The sequence below is a fragment of the Bidens hawaiensis genome, unplaced genomic scaffold, assembly GCF_021521415.1.
Source record: "Bidens hawaiensis isolate Kalapana, Puna unplaced genomic scaffold, B.hawaiensis_p1.1 tig00045541_1, whole genome shotgun sequence".
NCBI lineage: Eukaryota > Viridiplantae > Streptophyta > Magnoliopsida > Asterales > Asteraceae > Bidens > Bidens hawaiensis.
In genome coordinates, this window is record NW_027498121.1 from 98,803 (window position 1) to 115,929 (window position 17,127).

General features: G+C 40.3%; 1 protein-coding gene across 1 annotated transcript; it reads left to right on the top strand.

Annotated features, from left to right (window-relative positions):
- The first annotated feature begins 3,874 nt into the window (after window positions 1–3,874).
- LOC143595817 (histone H2B.2-like) lies at window positions 3,875–4,394 on the top strand. The gene has a single exon (XM_077074745.1). It carries the CDS (start codon window positions 3,962–3,964, stop codon window positions 4,370–4,372), a length of 411 nt encoding a protein of 136 aa, XP_076930860.1. The 5' UTR covers window positions 3,875–3,961; the 3' UTR covers window positions 4,373–4,394.
- The last annotated feature ends 12,733 nt before the right edge of the window (window positions 4,395–17,127 follow it).

Consider the following 17,127-nt stretch of genomic DNA (forward strand, 5'->3'; position numbering starts at 1 on the left):
ACTGACTTCATTTATTTATATTTACATTTTCATGTAATTGGAATTGGAATTAACAATTGTGTTTGAAAGTTTTTTTGAGGTGGTGGAATTGTAAAGCTTTTCATTAGAAGATTCCATAAGGATTTTAACTAGAGATGGTAAAAAGACTCGAGCCCGACGGGTATACCCGAACCTAAAAATGAACCCGAAAAAAACCTGGTAGCCGTTTTATTATACCCGGGTTTTTAATACACACACAACTACAAAATAAGAGTTGTCAACTTGTTCTAGGTACCTTAGTTTCGTACGCATGGGTGTGTGTTACTGGCAGGGCCGTCTCTGAACGCACTAAAAAAATTTAGTACGAAGACATAAATTCAGGGCTTAAGTAACATATAAATTCGATAACTCATATATAAAAAATAAATAATACAATGATAATTGGTCTATAAGGCTTATAAAAACGAGTTAATAGGTTTACTAGCACATATATATATTTTTAAAAACTTTTCGGGCCTCCTTGATGATCAGCCCTAAGACGATCGACCTCCCTACCCCCATTTAGGAGGCCCTCGCTGATGGAGTAGGTCGTTTGATGCCGGAAAAAACATGAAACAAATAATGTTGCAAAGAGGAAATATGTGAATTAGGGGTGGCAACCTTGACCCAAACCATTCCAAATGGGTCAATTTGGGTTGTTTTAAAATTCAAATGGGTTGAATTGGGTCATAGGTTTTAATTAAATGGGTCAAAATGGGTCACTTGAAATTCCACATTCTTATTTTTGGGTCAAAATGGGTTGACAAATTTAACTACATGGGTCGATGTGGGTTAGTGTATTAAGGAAAAGTGACATATTTGGGTTGAAATGGGTTTTAGATTGGAACGATATCGGTTTAGGTTTCGGCTCGGATCAGCTTTCGTGCCGACACGAGTTTTAACACTGGACGGGTTGGGTTTCGGTTTCTTTCGAGTTTTCGCACTAGACGGGTCGATTAAGGTTTTTGATTCGTTTTCGTCGACATTTCGGTTTCGGTTAATTTGTCTGGTTTTTTTTTTTTTTTGATGAACGAGGTTAACGGTGAAAATATTTTGGTTTTTTTACTTTTTTCGTTATTTGTTTATATTTTAAGTTATGATTTTTTATTTGTTTTTTTAAAATTTTTTTTGAGGGATTTTGATCTTAATAGAAATCATCAAAAAATATTCAAAAAAATTAATAAAAAAATCATAACTCAAAAAATAAAACAAAAACAAAAAATGTAAAAAAACTAAAACGTTTCGTCCGTAGTCCTCGTTCAAAAAAAAATCGACAAATTAACCGAAACTGAAATATCGACAACAACGAAACAAAAACATGCTGAAACAAGCTGTTATGTGATGAAAGGAACTGAAAAATCGCTAAAGCAAGCTGTTAAGTGCTGAAACGACCTGAAAAATCGCTTAAACGAGCTATTGGATGCTAAAACGAACTGAAAAATCGCTTAAACGAGCAATTTGAGGCTAAAAAAAACTGAAAAAATCGCTTAAACGAGCTGTTACGTGCTGAAATGAACTGAAAAATCGCTTAAACAAGCTGTTACGTGCTGAAACGAACTGAAAAATCGCTTAAACGAGCTGTTAAGTGCTAAAACGAACTGAAAAATCGCATGCGTTGAAACGAACTGAAAAATCGCTTAAACGAGCTGTTACGCGCTGAAAAGAACTGAAAAATCACTTAAACGAGCTGTTACGCGCTGAAACGAACTGAAAAATCGCTTAAACGAGCTGTTACGCGCTGAAAAGAACAGAAAAATCACTTAAACGAGCTGTTACGCGCTGAAAAGAACTGAAAAATCGCTTAAACGAGCTGTGACGCGATGAAACGAACTGAAAAATCGCTTAAACGAGCTGTTACGCGATGAAACGAACTGAAAAATCGCTTAAACGATCTGTTACCCGCTGAAACGAACTTTAAAATCGCTTAAACGAGCTGTTACGCGCTGAAACGAACTGAAAAATCGCTTAAACGAGCTGTTACGCGCTGAAACGAACTGGAAAATCGCTTAAACGAGCTGTTACGCGCTGAAACGAACTGAAAAATCGCTTAAACGAGCTGTTACGCGCTGAAACGAACTGAAAAGTCGTTTAAACGAGCTGTTAAGCGCTGAAACGAACTGAAAAATCGCTTAAACGAGCTGTTACGCGCTGAAACGAACTGAAAAATCGCTTAAACGAGCTGCTACGTGCTGAAACGAACTGAAAAATCACTTAAACGAGCTCTTACACGCTGAAACGAACTGAAAAATCGCTTAAACGAGCTGTTACGCGCTGAAACGAACTAAAAAATCGCTTAAGCGAGCTGTTATGTGCTGAAACGAACTGAAAAATCGCTTAAACGAGCTGTTACGCGCTGAAACGAACTGAAAAATCGCTTAAACGGGTTTTGACCCAAACCCGTTTTGACCCGTTCCAACCTTGACCCGTTATAACCCGAACCTGTTGACCCTAACCCGTTCCGACCCGAACCAAAACAACCCTTTTTTTAAGTGACCCGTTTTGACCCTAACCCGTTTCGACCCTAACCCGTTTCAACCCTAACCCGTTCCGACCCATGACCCATTTTGACCCAACCCAACCCATTTGCCACCTCTAATGTGAATTCATTAAGTTTGTGTGGTTGAAGTGGGCTAAAAAGAAAAAAAAACAAGTTTATAGTAGAAAGTCACGTGAGAGGTCATGTGATGGCGGTACAACATGATTCCCGGCCTAACAAGAAATGTCCTTTCTTGTTTGTTTATTCATATTTTGTTTGTTTCCGTAGTGTCTTTTTATGTTTTCTTTTAATAATTTTAAAAAATCTCACGCATGTTCACGTATATACAGACATAACTATAAAATAAGAGTTACCAACTTGTTATAGGTTACCTTAGTCGCGTAAGGGTGTTGATCGGGTCACGGATGAGTTTTGCCGGAGTGGGCTGTTCGTTGACGGAAAAGGCATGAAACATATAGTTTGTTGGGAGAAAAACATATGAATTGATTGTGTGTGGTTCGGTACACCATGAGTTCTTACTAACTTTAGTTCATTGTTAACTTTTGGCGGTTACGATTAGCCATTGTTTAACTTGTGTGGGTAAAGTTACTCATGGATACCTAATTAGGTTCACTTGTACTAGCTACATAAAGCAATCTTGGGCAGACACATGATAGTTGAGTCAAACAAATTACAATTTATAAAGAATATCATGTGTAGAAACTTATTCACCCTAGTTGAAAAATAGTTGTTTTACAAGATATTTTATTGTTTTACTGACTTTCTTTCATTTCAACAGTAAAATGATATTTAATGCATGAGAAATAGTAAAAACTATAAGTATTTTACTATTTTATTATATTTACCGTTTCATAAAACCCGGTTTTAACATCTTTAAAGGTTTCCAAATGATCATTTTATAACTTTTCATATGTCACTATTTGATATCATATATAATCACACAACACTTCATATTTTGAATAAACTAAAACTTGGCTTTTATTGATTTTTTAAACGACATGATTTTTCTAACGAACTATCCATTATCGCATTATGCAACTAATGTACATTCCATGACTATATTTTACGTTGTATTAGAACTTGTTACGCTAGTATTTAAGTCTAAATCATACCGCTGACCGATCTTTTTTTTTTTAAAATAAATTATCATATTTTTGCAAAATAACAATTCACTAATAAAATATTATATTATTGCAAAATAATGCGAGTTCATCGATCCGCGTCAATCCACCTATCCACACCTTTCCGTAAACCAAATCCGGTCCGTTAAAAAACCAATCAAATCAACGGCTAATATTCACAATCCAACACAAACCAAAACCCACCAATCACACCCCATCTCTCAACCCATATATATACCCAATAAACCTACACATCTCATACTCACCCAAAACAATATTAATTTTAACACTTTCTCTCTCTACAAAACCCAAATCATTCAAAAAAATGGCACCAAAGGCAGCAGAAAAGAAACCAGCTGAAAAAGCCCCAGCCGAAAAGAAGCCGAAAGCCGGGAAGAAGCTACCGAAGGAAGGCGGTGCAGGCGCAGCCGACAAGAAGAAGAAGAAAAGCAAGAAGAGTGTGGAGACTTACAAGATATACATCTATAAGGTGTTGAAGCAGGTGCACCCGGACATTGGGGTCTCAAGCAAGGCAATGGGGATTATGAACTCGTTTATTAATGATATATTCGAGAAGCTTGCACAGGAAGCGTCTAGGCTTGCCAGGTACAATAAGAAGAATACCTTGTCGTCCCGGGAGATTCAGACGGCTGTGAGGCTTGTGTTGCCTGGTGAATTGGCGAAGCATGCGGTTTCTGAGGGGACGAAGGCGGTTACTAAGTTTACTAGCTCTTAGATGTTTGGCTTGTAAAAATTTAGTATGGTGGTTTGATGGTTTATTTGTTAGATGTTTTTTTTATGAGAACAAGAAGTAATCACAGTTTGGGTTATAATGGTATTGTCATAATTCTTTTTTTATTATTTTGTAAGAAAATGAAGTGAAATTGTTTGAAATTGACTTATTAAAATTTTTATTTATTAAGGTGTTTAATAGCATATAATTACAAACTGAATCTTTAGGACATGAGGACTGATCCTATTGTAAATAATGGAGTTTAAACAAATTTAGGTTTGCGGGTCTTACCTGGTTTATGTTTAACCCTAATAGTGTTAGTTGTTTTTGGTTTTAAGAAATTCAATTTGGCTTAATCTTGTGAAATGGAACTTTTAAAGGTGTTTGACTTTCTCATCATTTGGAAATCGGTTTCAATACTGTGCTGGTTCGAGTTAAGAATCCAATTTTTGCTCTTTCAATGGATTTAATTGATTTCAAACTCAAGAGCCGAACTAAATAACTTGGAATAAAGAACACCCGAAATGTTATCTTTTGGTTTGGTTTTCGCTTCTACATTCTTTTCGGTTAAAATTATGATTCAACCTAACTAGCACAAGAAACCGAAACCCAAACTGATAAGCACTCCTAAAATTAAAGATGTCCAAGACCAAATGGGGAGAGGCTAAAACAAGACGAATTTTATATGCGCAAAAAAATGGTTAAACTTCAAACATAAAGTCTGATTATATACAATCTAGCTATACACATATGATCCAACCAAATATTCTAAATTATATGACCAAATTACAAAAACGTCTATTAAACATTTTTAAGACAAATGAATCAATAAATCTCAGAATGAACATAATCAACAAACACAAAGTTCTTCTGAAGTTTAGGAGAATAATAAACCAACCCACACTCGAAACCGCCAACCCAGCAAAAATAACACGTAATTGGATCTCGGTTAACAAATTCTGCAATGTCTTAAATGTTTTATGAGCCTTTTTTACATGAAGAACATTTGAAAGTATGTACTTTTAGAGTTGATCAAAAAAACCGGTTCCTGGAACCGAACCGGTGGACCCGAACCGGAACCGAACCGGTTCCTACCCGTTTTTGGTAGGAACCGGACCCTATCTGATTCAACCCGATGATCCGTGACCGGTTCTTGCGTTTCTGAGTGGGGGCGGGTAGGAACCGGAACCGAACCGGTTCTAGCCGTTGGATTGATTAAGCCGTTGGAAATCGTTTTTTTTTGGCCGTTTTTTGACCGTTGGGGTCAAAAATAGCCGTTTTTTGGCTCCCCCAAGCACCCCACTACTAGTATAAATAGGTATTTGGTGTCATGGGTTCATCACAACACTCAAAACGCAAACCCGAACGCAAAAAAATACAAAAAAACGCTATTACAACGTTTTGAGTTCTCTAATATCTTGTTTTCTCTTCTTCTATATTCATATTTGTTGTTATGGCTGCCTCACAATCATCGGTTGGTCAAGGTTCCAACGCCAAACCAAGTTTCGTTCGTATTGTACCTCATAATCGTAATCAAGAGATTTGGTGCAATTGGGATTTGGTTGAATTGAGTGACCATTCATTGAAGGCTCGGTGCAAGTTTTGTGGGGTTTATTTAAACCCACTTTCGAATTCAAATTTGAAGAAACACATCGAAAAACCGTATTGCAAGGCGTTGAAAAAGAACGTCGATTCGCAACAAACGCAAATGGATAGTGAAGGCGGAATATTTACATACCAAATTGATCGAGTTCAAGATCGTATGGCGAAGTTTGTGATTCAATAAGCTTTGCCGTTTAGCCACTTCGACAACCCTCGCTTAACCGCCATGATTCGAGATACGCTTCAAACACAATACACTCACGTAAATCGTCATACTCTTAAACGTTATTGTTTAAAATTGTGGAAGAAGGCCAAAGAGGTACTAATTGCATATTTTGAAAATATAAATACGGGAATAAACTTAACTAGTGATGTTTGGTCGGCTCCACATGGTCTACCCGAATCTTATCTTTGTGTCACCGCTCATTGGGTAGACCCGTTGTAACACCCCGACCAAAGGCGGATTATACATCGGGGCGCCACATATTGCTTCATTACTCGCGACACTATTGGTGTCAATATTTATTAATACACTTTTTATCGCGCACGCGCAGCGGGGAAAATAAAGAACATAAATCAAACATAAATCAATATATTATAAATTATAACATTCAAACAACATTAACTTGTGTTGATACATTTTAATTCTAGGTCCAAAAGTAAAAACGTCCTACGTGTCCACAAGCTCCAAAACAGCTACTGCAAACCTGAACATGTGTTAAAATAAACGTCAAACACTTGCGTGCTGGTGAGAAATCAAGTTTAATAGATAATCATAGATAATCACAGTAAATCTGCGCGCAACACGTGTATGTCTAGAGTTTAACAAGGGTGTAATCAGATTGTGATCAAGCCTAAGATAGTTCATAGATCATAGTTCAATCCATGCTCCCAATTGAGCATAAAAACGAGAAAACATCTGTGCAAGTGTAAACAAAGAAAACCGTAAACGATAGGTCTCCCGTGTTCAACTAATGGTACCAACGGAACTGCGGAATAGGCCGAACAAAGCGGTTAATGATACACACATACAAATAAACAGCCAAGTAAACGTCCTCAACACATGGGATACTGCGCGACTAAAGTTCATAAACAAGTTTAAGACTCAAGTTTTGTATGAACACATGAACATCCCAAAGCATTTAAAATAAAAAGGGATTAGATACGAGATAACTCACTTGATAAACGATGCGGTGATAGATAAAGCAAGAACCAACTTTTAAACAAGCAAAGTTAACCTATAATTAAAGATTATTGTTTTAATGATTTGTTTTAAGTCTTGATTATAAGTTAGCATAATTAATAAGTAAATTATAATATATATTACCGGAAAAGCAGGAAGAACAAGGAGGAAGACGGAGGCAGAGAGGAAGACGGCAGAGAGAGCAAGGAGCAAGAGAACAGGAGAGATTAAGTGTTTTGTGTGTGATGTGTTATGAAATATTATTATTATTTATAGAAAAAACCCTAGGAGACATAATCCCTAGAAAAGGGGAAAAGATCTCAAAAAGCAAAAGATTCCAAAAGCAAAAGATATCAAAAGATATGGCAGCTGCAGGGGGCAAGATAAAGCTGACAGGGAACAGTAACAGGCATGGGCGGATCAGATAAAGGTACTGGTCAAGCATGGCAAAAGCAGATCTCAAAAGATAATGTCAGTCACTTTTTCTACCAACCAATGGGGGTTGGTACGCATGCTGCGCCGAAAGTAACTATTCAGACATTAGATAGGTTAGGTCAACAGCACAGAAGAAAAGACATTACAAAAGCAAACGGCTAGAATAAACAGAAGACTAGACTAAAGGGTCAAGCGCGAGAAGGCTGAGTGCGCGAGCGCGAAGGCTGGCACAACAATCCTTAGCGCACTGCGGGAAGAATCACAAATCCTTAGCGTGCTGCGTGAACAAGAATTCTAAGCGCATCGCGGGAAGAACATACATTCTTAGCGCATTGCGGGAAGAACGTGCATTCTTAGCGCGCTGCGAGAAGAGTTCTCTTCACGCATCGCAGGAACAAGATGTCTTCACGCAGGCTTCCATGTAAGGAGTCTGGCGCGTGGGGCTGCAGACATCCTTAGGCGGGAAGAACCAAAGGACAAGCAAAGAGGAGGGAAACAAGGCGTAAGGGCGGGACGGCGACAAGAGGGAAAAGAAGGCGGAAAGAGAGAAGGAAGAGGGACGGGACGGCGGAAAGAAAGAGAGAGAAAGAGGCGGGAAGGAAAATATATATTATTATTAAAAGTAAAATATAAGTATAAATATTAAATAATAAAAGAGAGATCGGGTCAGAGAAACGGGTACCTGGGTTGGGTCGGATCGGGGCAGATGTCACAGTCTCCCCTACTTTAAGAAATTTCGTCCCGAAATTTATCTCGAAGTAGGTTGCGCAGAGAACAGGTGCGGGTACTTGATCTTCATTTGATCTTCCCTTTCCCATGTAAACTCGGCTCCGCGCTTGGACTCCCAGCGAACTTTCACGATAGGGATACGACTGCGCTTGGTTTGCTTAACCTCGCGATCCATAATCTCAACAGGCTTCTCAACGAAATGCATAGTTTCATCAACTTGAACTTCATCAAGTGGAATGTGAAGGTTCTCGTCAGCTAAACACTTCTTGAGATTGGATACATGGAACGTTGGATGCACATTACTGAGCGCGGGCGGCATGTCAAGTCTGTAGGCAACTTTTCCCACACGCGCGAGAATCTTGAATGGACCAACATAACGAGGAGCAAGCTTACCCTTCTTCCCAAAGCGGACAACACCTTTCCAAGGCGACACTTTGAGGAGAACAAGATCACCAACTTGAAATTCGAGAGGCTTTCGCCTACGATCTGCGTAACTCTTCTGTCGGCTTCTGGCAGTCAGCAAATGATCACGGATCTTGGCGATTTTATCGGTTGTCTCTTGAACAAGTTCGGGTCCTGTGATTTGAGTTTCACCCACTTCGCTCCAACAAATCGGGGAGCGGCATTTACGACCGTAAAGTGCTTCAAATGGGGCCATACCAATACTGGAGTGATAGCTGTTGTTATAAGAGAACTCGATCAAAGGCAGGTGTGAATCCCAATTACCTCCAAAATCAAGAACACAAGATCGGAGCATATCCTCAAGAGTTTGAATAGTTCGCTCAGACTGACCGTCAGTCTGAGGATGATATGCCGTACTCATGTCCAAGCGAGTTCCTAGCGCATATTGGAGAGATTTCCAAAAGCGAGATATAAAACGGCCATCGCGATCGGATATGATGCTCAAAGGAGTACCATGGCGGCAGACGATTTCCTTGACATAAAGCTGCGCGAGTTGCTCAACACGGTAGTTTTCACGAATGGGCAGAAAGTGAGCAGATTTAGTCAATCGATCCACTATTACCCAAATGCTATCATGTTTGCTTGCTGTCAAAGGTAACTTGGTAATAAAGTCCATCGCTATACCTTCCCATTTCCACGTAGGAATTTCTGGTTGTTCGAGCAAACCAGATGGGCGTTGGTGTTCAGCTTTCACTTTAGAACAAGTCAGACATCTAGCTACGAACACAGCAATATCCTTTTTCATGCCAGGCCACCAATAAGTAATGCGCAAATCCTTGTACATCTTATCAGCGCCAGGATGAATAGAATATCGAGATTTGTGCGCTTCACAAAGGATATCAGCGCGAAGATTCTCATCACAAGGGATCCAGATGCGATTGAGATAGCAGAGAATTCCACTCAGATTAGGGACAAAGAGTGCTTCCGCGCCACACGCTAACTCGGCGCGAAGGTTACCATTACTGATGGATGCGCGCTGCGCGTCACGAATACGCGATTCAAGGTTGCTTTGAATCGGCGCGAAGTGAAGCTGGGTGCGCGGCAAGATACAGTTAAGTTGGCAGGGTTTTCGGCTGAGCGCATCGGCTACCACATTAGCCTTACCAGGATGATACCGGATCTCACAATCGTAATCGCTGATGAGTTCGCTCCATCGGCGTTGCCTCATGTTAAGTTCCTTTTGATCAAAGATATGCTGAAGGCTTTTATGGTCAGTGTAGAGGATACACTTAGTACCATAAAGGTAGTGTCTCCAGATCTTCAAGGCAAAAACAACTGCACCAAGCTCGAGGTCGTGAGTTGTATAATTCTTTTCATGAACCTTGAGTTGCCTTGATGCGTAAGCGATAACCTTGCCTCGTTGCATAAGAACACAACCGAGACCTTGGTTGGATGCATCGCAATACACGACAAAATCATCATTACCCTCAGGTAGCGCAAGAACAGGAGCTTCACACAACAAACGCTTGAGCGTCAGAAAGGCTTCTTCTTGCTTCGAGCCCCAAATATACGGTTTACCTTTGTGCGTTAGAGCTGTTAAAGGCAAAGCGATCTTCGAGAAGTTCGAAATGAAGCGCCGGTAATAACCAGCTAAGCCCAGAAAGGAACGGATCTCGGAAGGAGAGGATGGCGTAATCCAGTTCTTGATTGCTTCAATCTTGGATGGGTCGACATGAATACCCATCTTGTTTACAACATGACCAAGAAACTGTACTTCATCAGACCAAAATTCACACTTGGAAAGCTTAGCATAGAGTTGCTCGGTTCTAAGCTTTTGCAATACCAATCGGAGATGTTGCTCATGCTCGGCCTTGGTCTTAGAATACACCAGAACATCATCGATAAACACAATCACGAATTTATCCAAGAAAGGCCTACACACCCGATTCATTAGATCCATGAAAACGGCGGGTGCGTTGGTTAGACCGAAGGACATGACCAAGAATTCAAAATGGCCATAACGAGTTCGAAAAGCAGTCTTCGGAACATCTTCATCGCGGATGCGCAACTGATGATAGCCAGAGCGGAGATCAATCTTCGAGAAACAAGAGGCACCTTGGAGTTGATCAAAGAGGTCGTCAATACGCGGTAAGGGATACCGGTTCTTAATGGTGAGTTTGTTCAACTCGCGGTAATCTATACACATGCGAAACGATCCATCTTTCTTTTTAACGAACAACACCGGAGCACCCCAGGGCGAAGAGCTAGGGCGAATGAATCCTTTAGCAGTCAACTCTTGAAGTTGGCTGGCCAATTCTTGCATCTCAGCGGGCGCAAGACGGTAAGGAGATTTAGCAACGGGGGAAGCACCAGGGACAAGATCAACACGAAACTCGACTTCACGAGCGGGAGGGATACCAGGAAGATCATCAGGAAAAACTTCAGGAAAATCACGCACAACAGGGATATCGCGAAGCTTCTTTCCTTCATCGGGTTTAACCACATGGGCTAGAAATGCAATACACTTCTTCCGCATGAGTCTTTGGGCTTCGGCGCAAGACATAAGTTTAAGACCACTGGAGGGTTTTTCGCCGTAAATATGAAGATCACCATTTTCTCGAGGAATGCAAATCATCTTCTTGGCGCAAATAACTTCGGCGCGATTCTTCGAGAGCCAGTCCATACCAATGATAACATCAAAGCTTCCAAGGGGCATAGGGATGAGGTCGATCAGAAAATCGTTTTCGTTAAGGTTAAGCGTGCAATCTTTAATTACCGAGTTTATTAAAACAGTTTCGCCATTAGCCAATTCAACTGAAAAATCTTCTTTTAAGTTATCGCGCGGTCGCGCAAGCTTCCGCTCAAAGGCGCGAGAGATAAAACTTCTATCGGCGCCAGTATCAAAAAGCATAGATGCATAAAATCCGTTAAGCAAAAATGTACCATTAACTACGTCGTTATTCGCTTGCGCTTGGTGCGCGGTTATGTTAAAAGCTCGGCCACGCGTCACTTGGTTCGAAATTTGGTTCACCGGATTCGCTTGAGTAATCTGAACTTGTAGCCTTGGGCACGCGTTCCGGAAATGACTTGGATCACCGCAGTTAAAGCACGATCTGGGTCGTGGGTTTTGGTAAGTTGGCTGTGGGTTCTGCGGGTAGGCTGGTGGTGTTGGCGCAATCGGATTGGAGGGAGGGGTTCTACAGTACTCAACGGAGTGACCTACGCGGCCACATCGGTTACATTGTCGACACGGGACTTGAGGTGGGTGATGAAGTCTACAGGTTGGGCAAAAGGGTTGGTTTCCTGTGTAAGGCTTCTTAGTTGGCGGGGCAGTAAGTGCTGGATTGGTTAAGGCATAGTTGTGGACTACAGGAGGTGCTGGGTAGGTTGACAGTGGGTTAGGCGCGTAAACTGGAGGTTGGTAAATGGGTTGTTGGGTAATGGGCGGGTTGGTAAGCGCATAGGCTTGTCTGCGCCTACGTTTCTGGTTATGGTTTGAGGGTTCTGGTTTGGTTTCTGTTGGTTCAGGGACAGTCTTGGGTTTGGTCTTCTCAGTTCCCCGCAGGAACAGGGTTCCTGCTCTGACATGGTTGTCGCTGAGCACAGCGGCCAATTCGATGGCGTCAGAGAGGGTTACTGGGTTTCTGGCCCATACAGAATCTTGAATTTCCATGGGGAGACCCCCAAGGAATTTCTCGATGGCTCGGCGGGAAGGGGTAACAAGGTGAGGGACCAGTAAGCTTAGCTCGTGGAAGCGCGTCGCGTACTCGCGCGCTTCACCGCTGTATTGCTTCAAGTTCCAGAATTCTTCCTCCAGGCGCTTAACTTCGTTGGGAGGGCAGAATTCTCGCGTAAGAATTTCCTTGAATTCCTCCCATGTCATGCTAGAAGCAGCCTCTGCGCCACACGCATGAGCTACTCCATTCCACCATGTGAGCGCTCTGGATTCCAGGACACTGGAAGCATATAGGGTTCGTCTGTCTGAGGGGCATTGGGTATGGAGGAAAGCGTTTTCAATCTTCTCAAGCCATTGGAGCATCACGGTGGCTCCTTCAAGACCTGTGAACTTTGGAGGGTTACCCGCGTTAAAGGACTTAATGTTGTAACTGGAGGTATTAGCATTGTTTTGGCTCAAAGCTTGGGCTATTGCGGCGGCCATTTCCTGGGAACGTTGCTGTCTACGCACGCGCGAGGCTTCTCTTCTCTGAAATCGGCGAGATAGCGGAGGCATTCTATAAAAGTTTTAATTTTTAGTTAATATCTTGGTTTTAGCGCAAAGTTTTAATCTTATAAAGCTTGGTTTCACGGAGTTAGATGCTATCAAAAGTTAAAGTAAAATAAATGACTTTAAATGCAGACTTAATAAAGGTAACAAATTCGAATCAGAAATCGACAATTCATGTATCACCATGACTTTCCGAATTCCCAATTTAAAATATACGAGTAAACGAGTATTGGAGATTGACGATTCATGTATCACCATGACTTTCCAATCTTCAATATAAAATATACAAGAAAATGAGTATTGGAGGTTGACAATTCATGTATCACCATGACTTTTCAAGTCTCCAACCTCAGAACATAATCGTAAGTGGAAATTGAAAATCAGCTATTCATGCATCACCATGACTTTTCGGACTTTCAAATCCAACAAACGAATATGTAAGAAAAATCAATAAAAATCGAAATTTAGTAAAAATCGAAATATCGCGAAATAAAACATAAAATCATATACTGCGCAAGCGCGAGCATATTCACAAATAACGAGTAATTAACAATAAGCGCGCAAACATGAGATTTCTCTCATGCGCGAGAAGGGACTCTTAGGTATTCTAGGCCGTTACGTCTAACCACCTATCCTAAAGTCAACGAGCTCTGATACCAATCTGTAACACCCCGACCAAAGGCGGATTATACATCGGGGCGCCACATATTGCTTCATTACTCGCGACACTATTGGTGTCAATATTTATTAATACACTTTTTATCGCGCACGCGCAGCGGGGAAAATAAAGAACATAAATCAAACATAAATCAATATATTATAAATTATAACATTCAAACAACATTAACTTGTCTTGATACATTTTAATTCTAGGTCCAAAAGTAAAAACGTCCTACGTGTCCACAAGCTCCAAAACAGCTACTGCAAACCTGAACATGTGTTAAAATAAACGTCAAACACTTGCGTGCTGGTGAGAAATCAAGTTTAATAGATAATCATAGATAATCACAGTAAATCTGCGCGCAACACGTGTATGTCTAGAGTTTAACAAGGGTGTAATCAGATTGTGATCAAGCCTAAGATAGTTCATAGATCATAGTTCAATCCATGCTCCCAATTGAGCATAAAAACGAGAAAACATCTGTGCAAGTGTAAACAAAGAAAACCGTAAACGATAGGTCTCCCGTGTTCAACTAATGGTACCAACGGAACTGCGGAATAGGCCGAACAAAGCGGTTAATGATACACACATACAAATAAACAGCCAAGTAAACGTCCTCAACACATGGGATACTGCGCGACTAAAGTTCATAAACAAGTTTAAGACTCAAGTTTTGTATGAACACATGAACATCCCAAAGCATTTAAAATAAAAAGGGATTAGATACGAGATAACTCACTTGATAAACGATGCGGTGATAGATAAAGCAAGAACCAACTTTTAAACAAGCAAAGTTAACCTATAATTAAAGATTATTGTTTTAATGATTTGTTTTAAGTCTTGATTATAAGTTAGCATAATTAATAAGTAAATTATAATATATATTACCGGAAAAGCAGGAAGAACAAGGAGGAAGACGGAGGCAGAGAGGAAGACGGCAGAGAGAGCAAGGAGCAAGAGAACAGGAGAGATTAAGTGTTTTGTGTGTGATGTGTTATGAAATATTATTATTATTTATAGAAAAAACCCTAGGAGACATAATCCCTAGAAAAGGGGAAAAGATCTCAAAAAGCAAAAGATTCCAAAAGCAAAAGATATCAAAAGATATGGCAGCTGCAGGGGGCAAGATAAAGCTGACAGGGAACAGTAACAGGCATGGGCGGATAAGATAAAGGTACTGGTCAAGCATGGCAAAAGCAGATCTCAAAAGATAATGTCAGTCACTTTTTCTACCAACCAATGGGGGTTGGTACGCATGCTGCGCCGAAAGTAACTATTCAGACATTAGATAGGTTAGGTCAACAGCACAGAAGAAAAGACATTACAAAAGCAAACGGCTAGAATAAACAGAAGACTAGACTAAAGGGTCAAGCGCGAGAAGGCTGAGTGCGCGAGCGCGAAGGCTGGCACAACAATCCTTAGCGCACTGCGGGAAGAATCACAAATCCTTAGCGTGCTGCGTGAACAAGAATTCTAAGCGCATCGCGGGAAGAACATACATTCTTAGCGCATTGCGGGAAGAACGTGCATTCTTAGCGCGCTGCGAGAAGAGTTCTCTTCACGCATCGCAGGAACAAGATGTCTTCACGCAGGCTTCCATGTAAGGAGTCTGGCGCGTGGGGCTGCAGACATCCTTAGGCGGGAAGAACCAAAGGACAAGCAAAGAGGAGGGAAACAAGGCGTAAGGGCGGGACGGCGACAAGAGGGAAAAGAAGGCGGAAAGAGAGAAGGAAGAGGGACGGGACGGCGGAAAGAAAGAGAGAGAAAGAGGCGGGAAGGAAAATATATATTATTATTAAAAGTAAAATATAAGTATAAATATTAAATAATAAAAGAGAGATCGGGTCAGAGAAACGGGTACCTGGGTTGGGTCGGATCGGGGCAGATGTCACACCCGTCATCGTGGGAAATGATGAAACGCACCATTGCTTTCGAACTCTTTGAGTATCCACATACGGGAGATAATTTGTTTGAAATTTTAGATTATGTTATAAAAACTTATAAACTAGAAAATAAAATATTTTCAATGGCATTTGATAACGCGTCGAATAATACATCGGCGGTTGATAAATTAAAATTAAAATATACGCCGATTTGCAATGGTGTATTTTTTCACTCAAGGTGTGTTGCACATTTCATTAATTTAATCGTGCAAGACGGACTTGCTTCGGATGAGGTTACTTCGGTTATAAACGATTTTAGACTAATGATACATGAAGTTTTTAAGAAAAGTAAAAAAAGACAAATGGATTATAGAAAATTTTGTAAAGATACGGGAAGAAAAGCTTTGGGAGCTAATTGGGATGTACCTCATCGATGGAATTCCACTTGCATAATGTTTCAAAGTGCTTTGGAACAAAGAGAAACTTTACAAATGTTTCATTCTAGTCTTGCCGAGAATGATTTGGCAATCCCCTTTTCAAATGAGAAATTATCAATGACTTATCGACTTTTCTTGAAGTTTTTAAAACATCAACTACGAAACTATCGGGAACGTATTATCCGACAAGTCCCTTGGTTCTTTCGGAGTTATTTTTAATGGTTAACAATCTTAAAGAATTTGAAAATAAAAGTCCAATGTTTTCAAACATCATATTACCAATGAAGTTTAAATTAAAAAAATACTTTCTTGAATTGCCACCGGTTTTTACTTGCGCCGCCGCTTTAAACCCAATGTTAAATGTTACGGGGGTTGAATGTGTGATAGACGAAATTTTTTCAGCCTTAGATACGCATGAAATTGACCCAAACTTTTCAACAGAGGCAAAAAATTATTTTAACTTGAATTTTAAATTTATGTATGACTTTTATTTAAATAAATATGGGTCAAACATACACATGCCTATGCCGGGGGGGTCTTCATCAAGTTCAAGTGCTACTAGAGTACGAGATCCCATGATTAGCCTTATGAACACCGTTCGCTACGTAACGGCTAAAAAACAAAGGGGTAACACCCCTTCAAGCGAACTAGGAAGGTATAGTGCAAATGATTACTCTACCGGTTTATCCGAAGAGGAATATGGCACTTTTGATGTTTTGGCTTGGTGGAAGGTAAAGGAAACCGAGTTTCTGATTCTTAACACCATGGCCCGTGATTTACTAACCGTCCAAGCTTCTACGGTAGCTTCGGAATCCGCTTTTTCTTTTAGTGGCAGGGTAATATCGGTGAGAAGAACAAGACTAAATTCGGAGTCGGTGGAGATGTGCATTTGCTTAAAGGATCACTTGGACTCAATCGATCGTATTCAACACGTAACCACTCTCGAAGATGAAACACCACTTGATGTTCGAGTGCACGACGAACAAGAAGGCATTTCTACAAGTAATTCCGAGGAAGAAGTCGCCGCTCAATAATTACGACGAACAAGAAGGCTTTTCTAGAAATAATATGTCACAACTTTATATTTATAAGTTTAATGTTTTGTTAGTTTGTTTTTGAAGATTTTAAAACATGTAACCTTTTTTTTTTGAACTTCTTAAAGTTAATAAAATGAATTTTATGTTAATTGTTTTGTTTATTT

Excerpts from the sequence above, each read along its gene's own strand:
- LOC143595817 (XM_077074745.1), top strand. The coding sequence starts at position 3,962 with ATGGCACCAAAGGCAGCAGAAAAGAAACCAGCTGAAAAAGCCCCAGCC.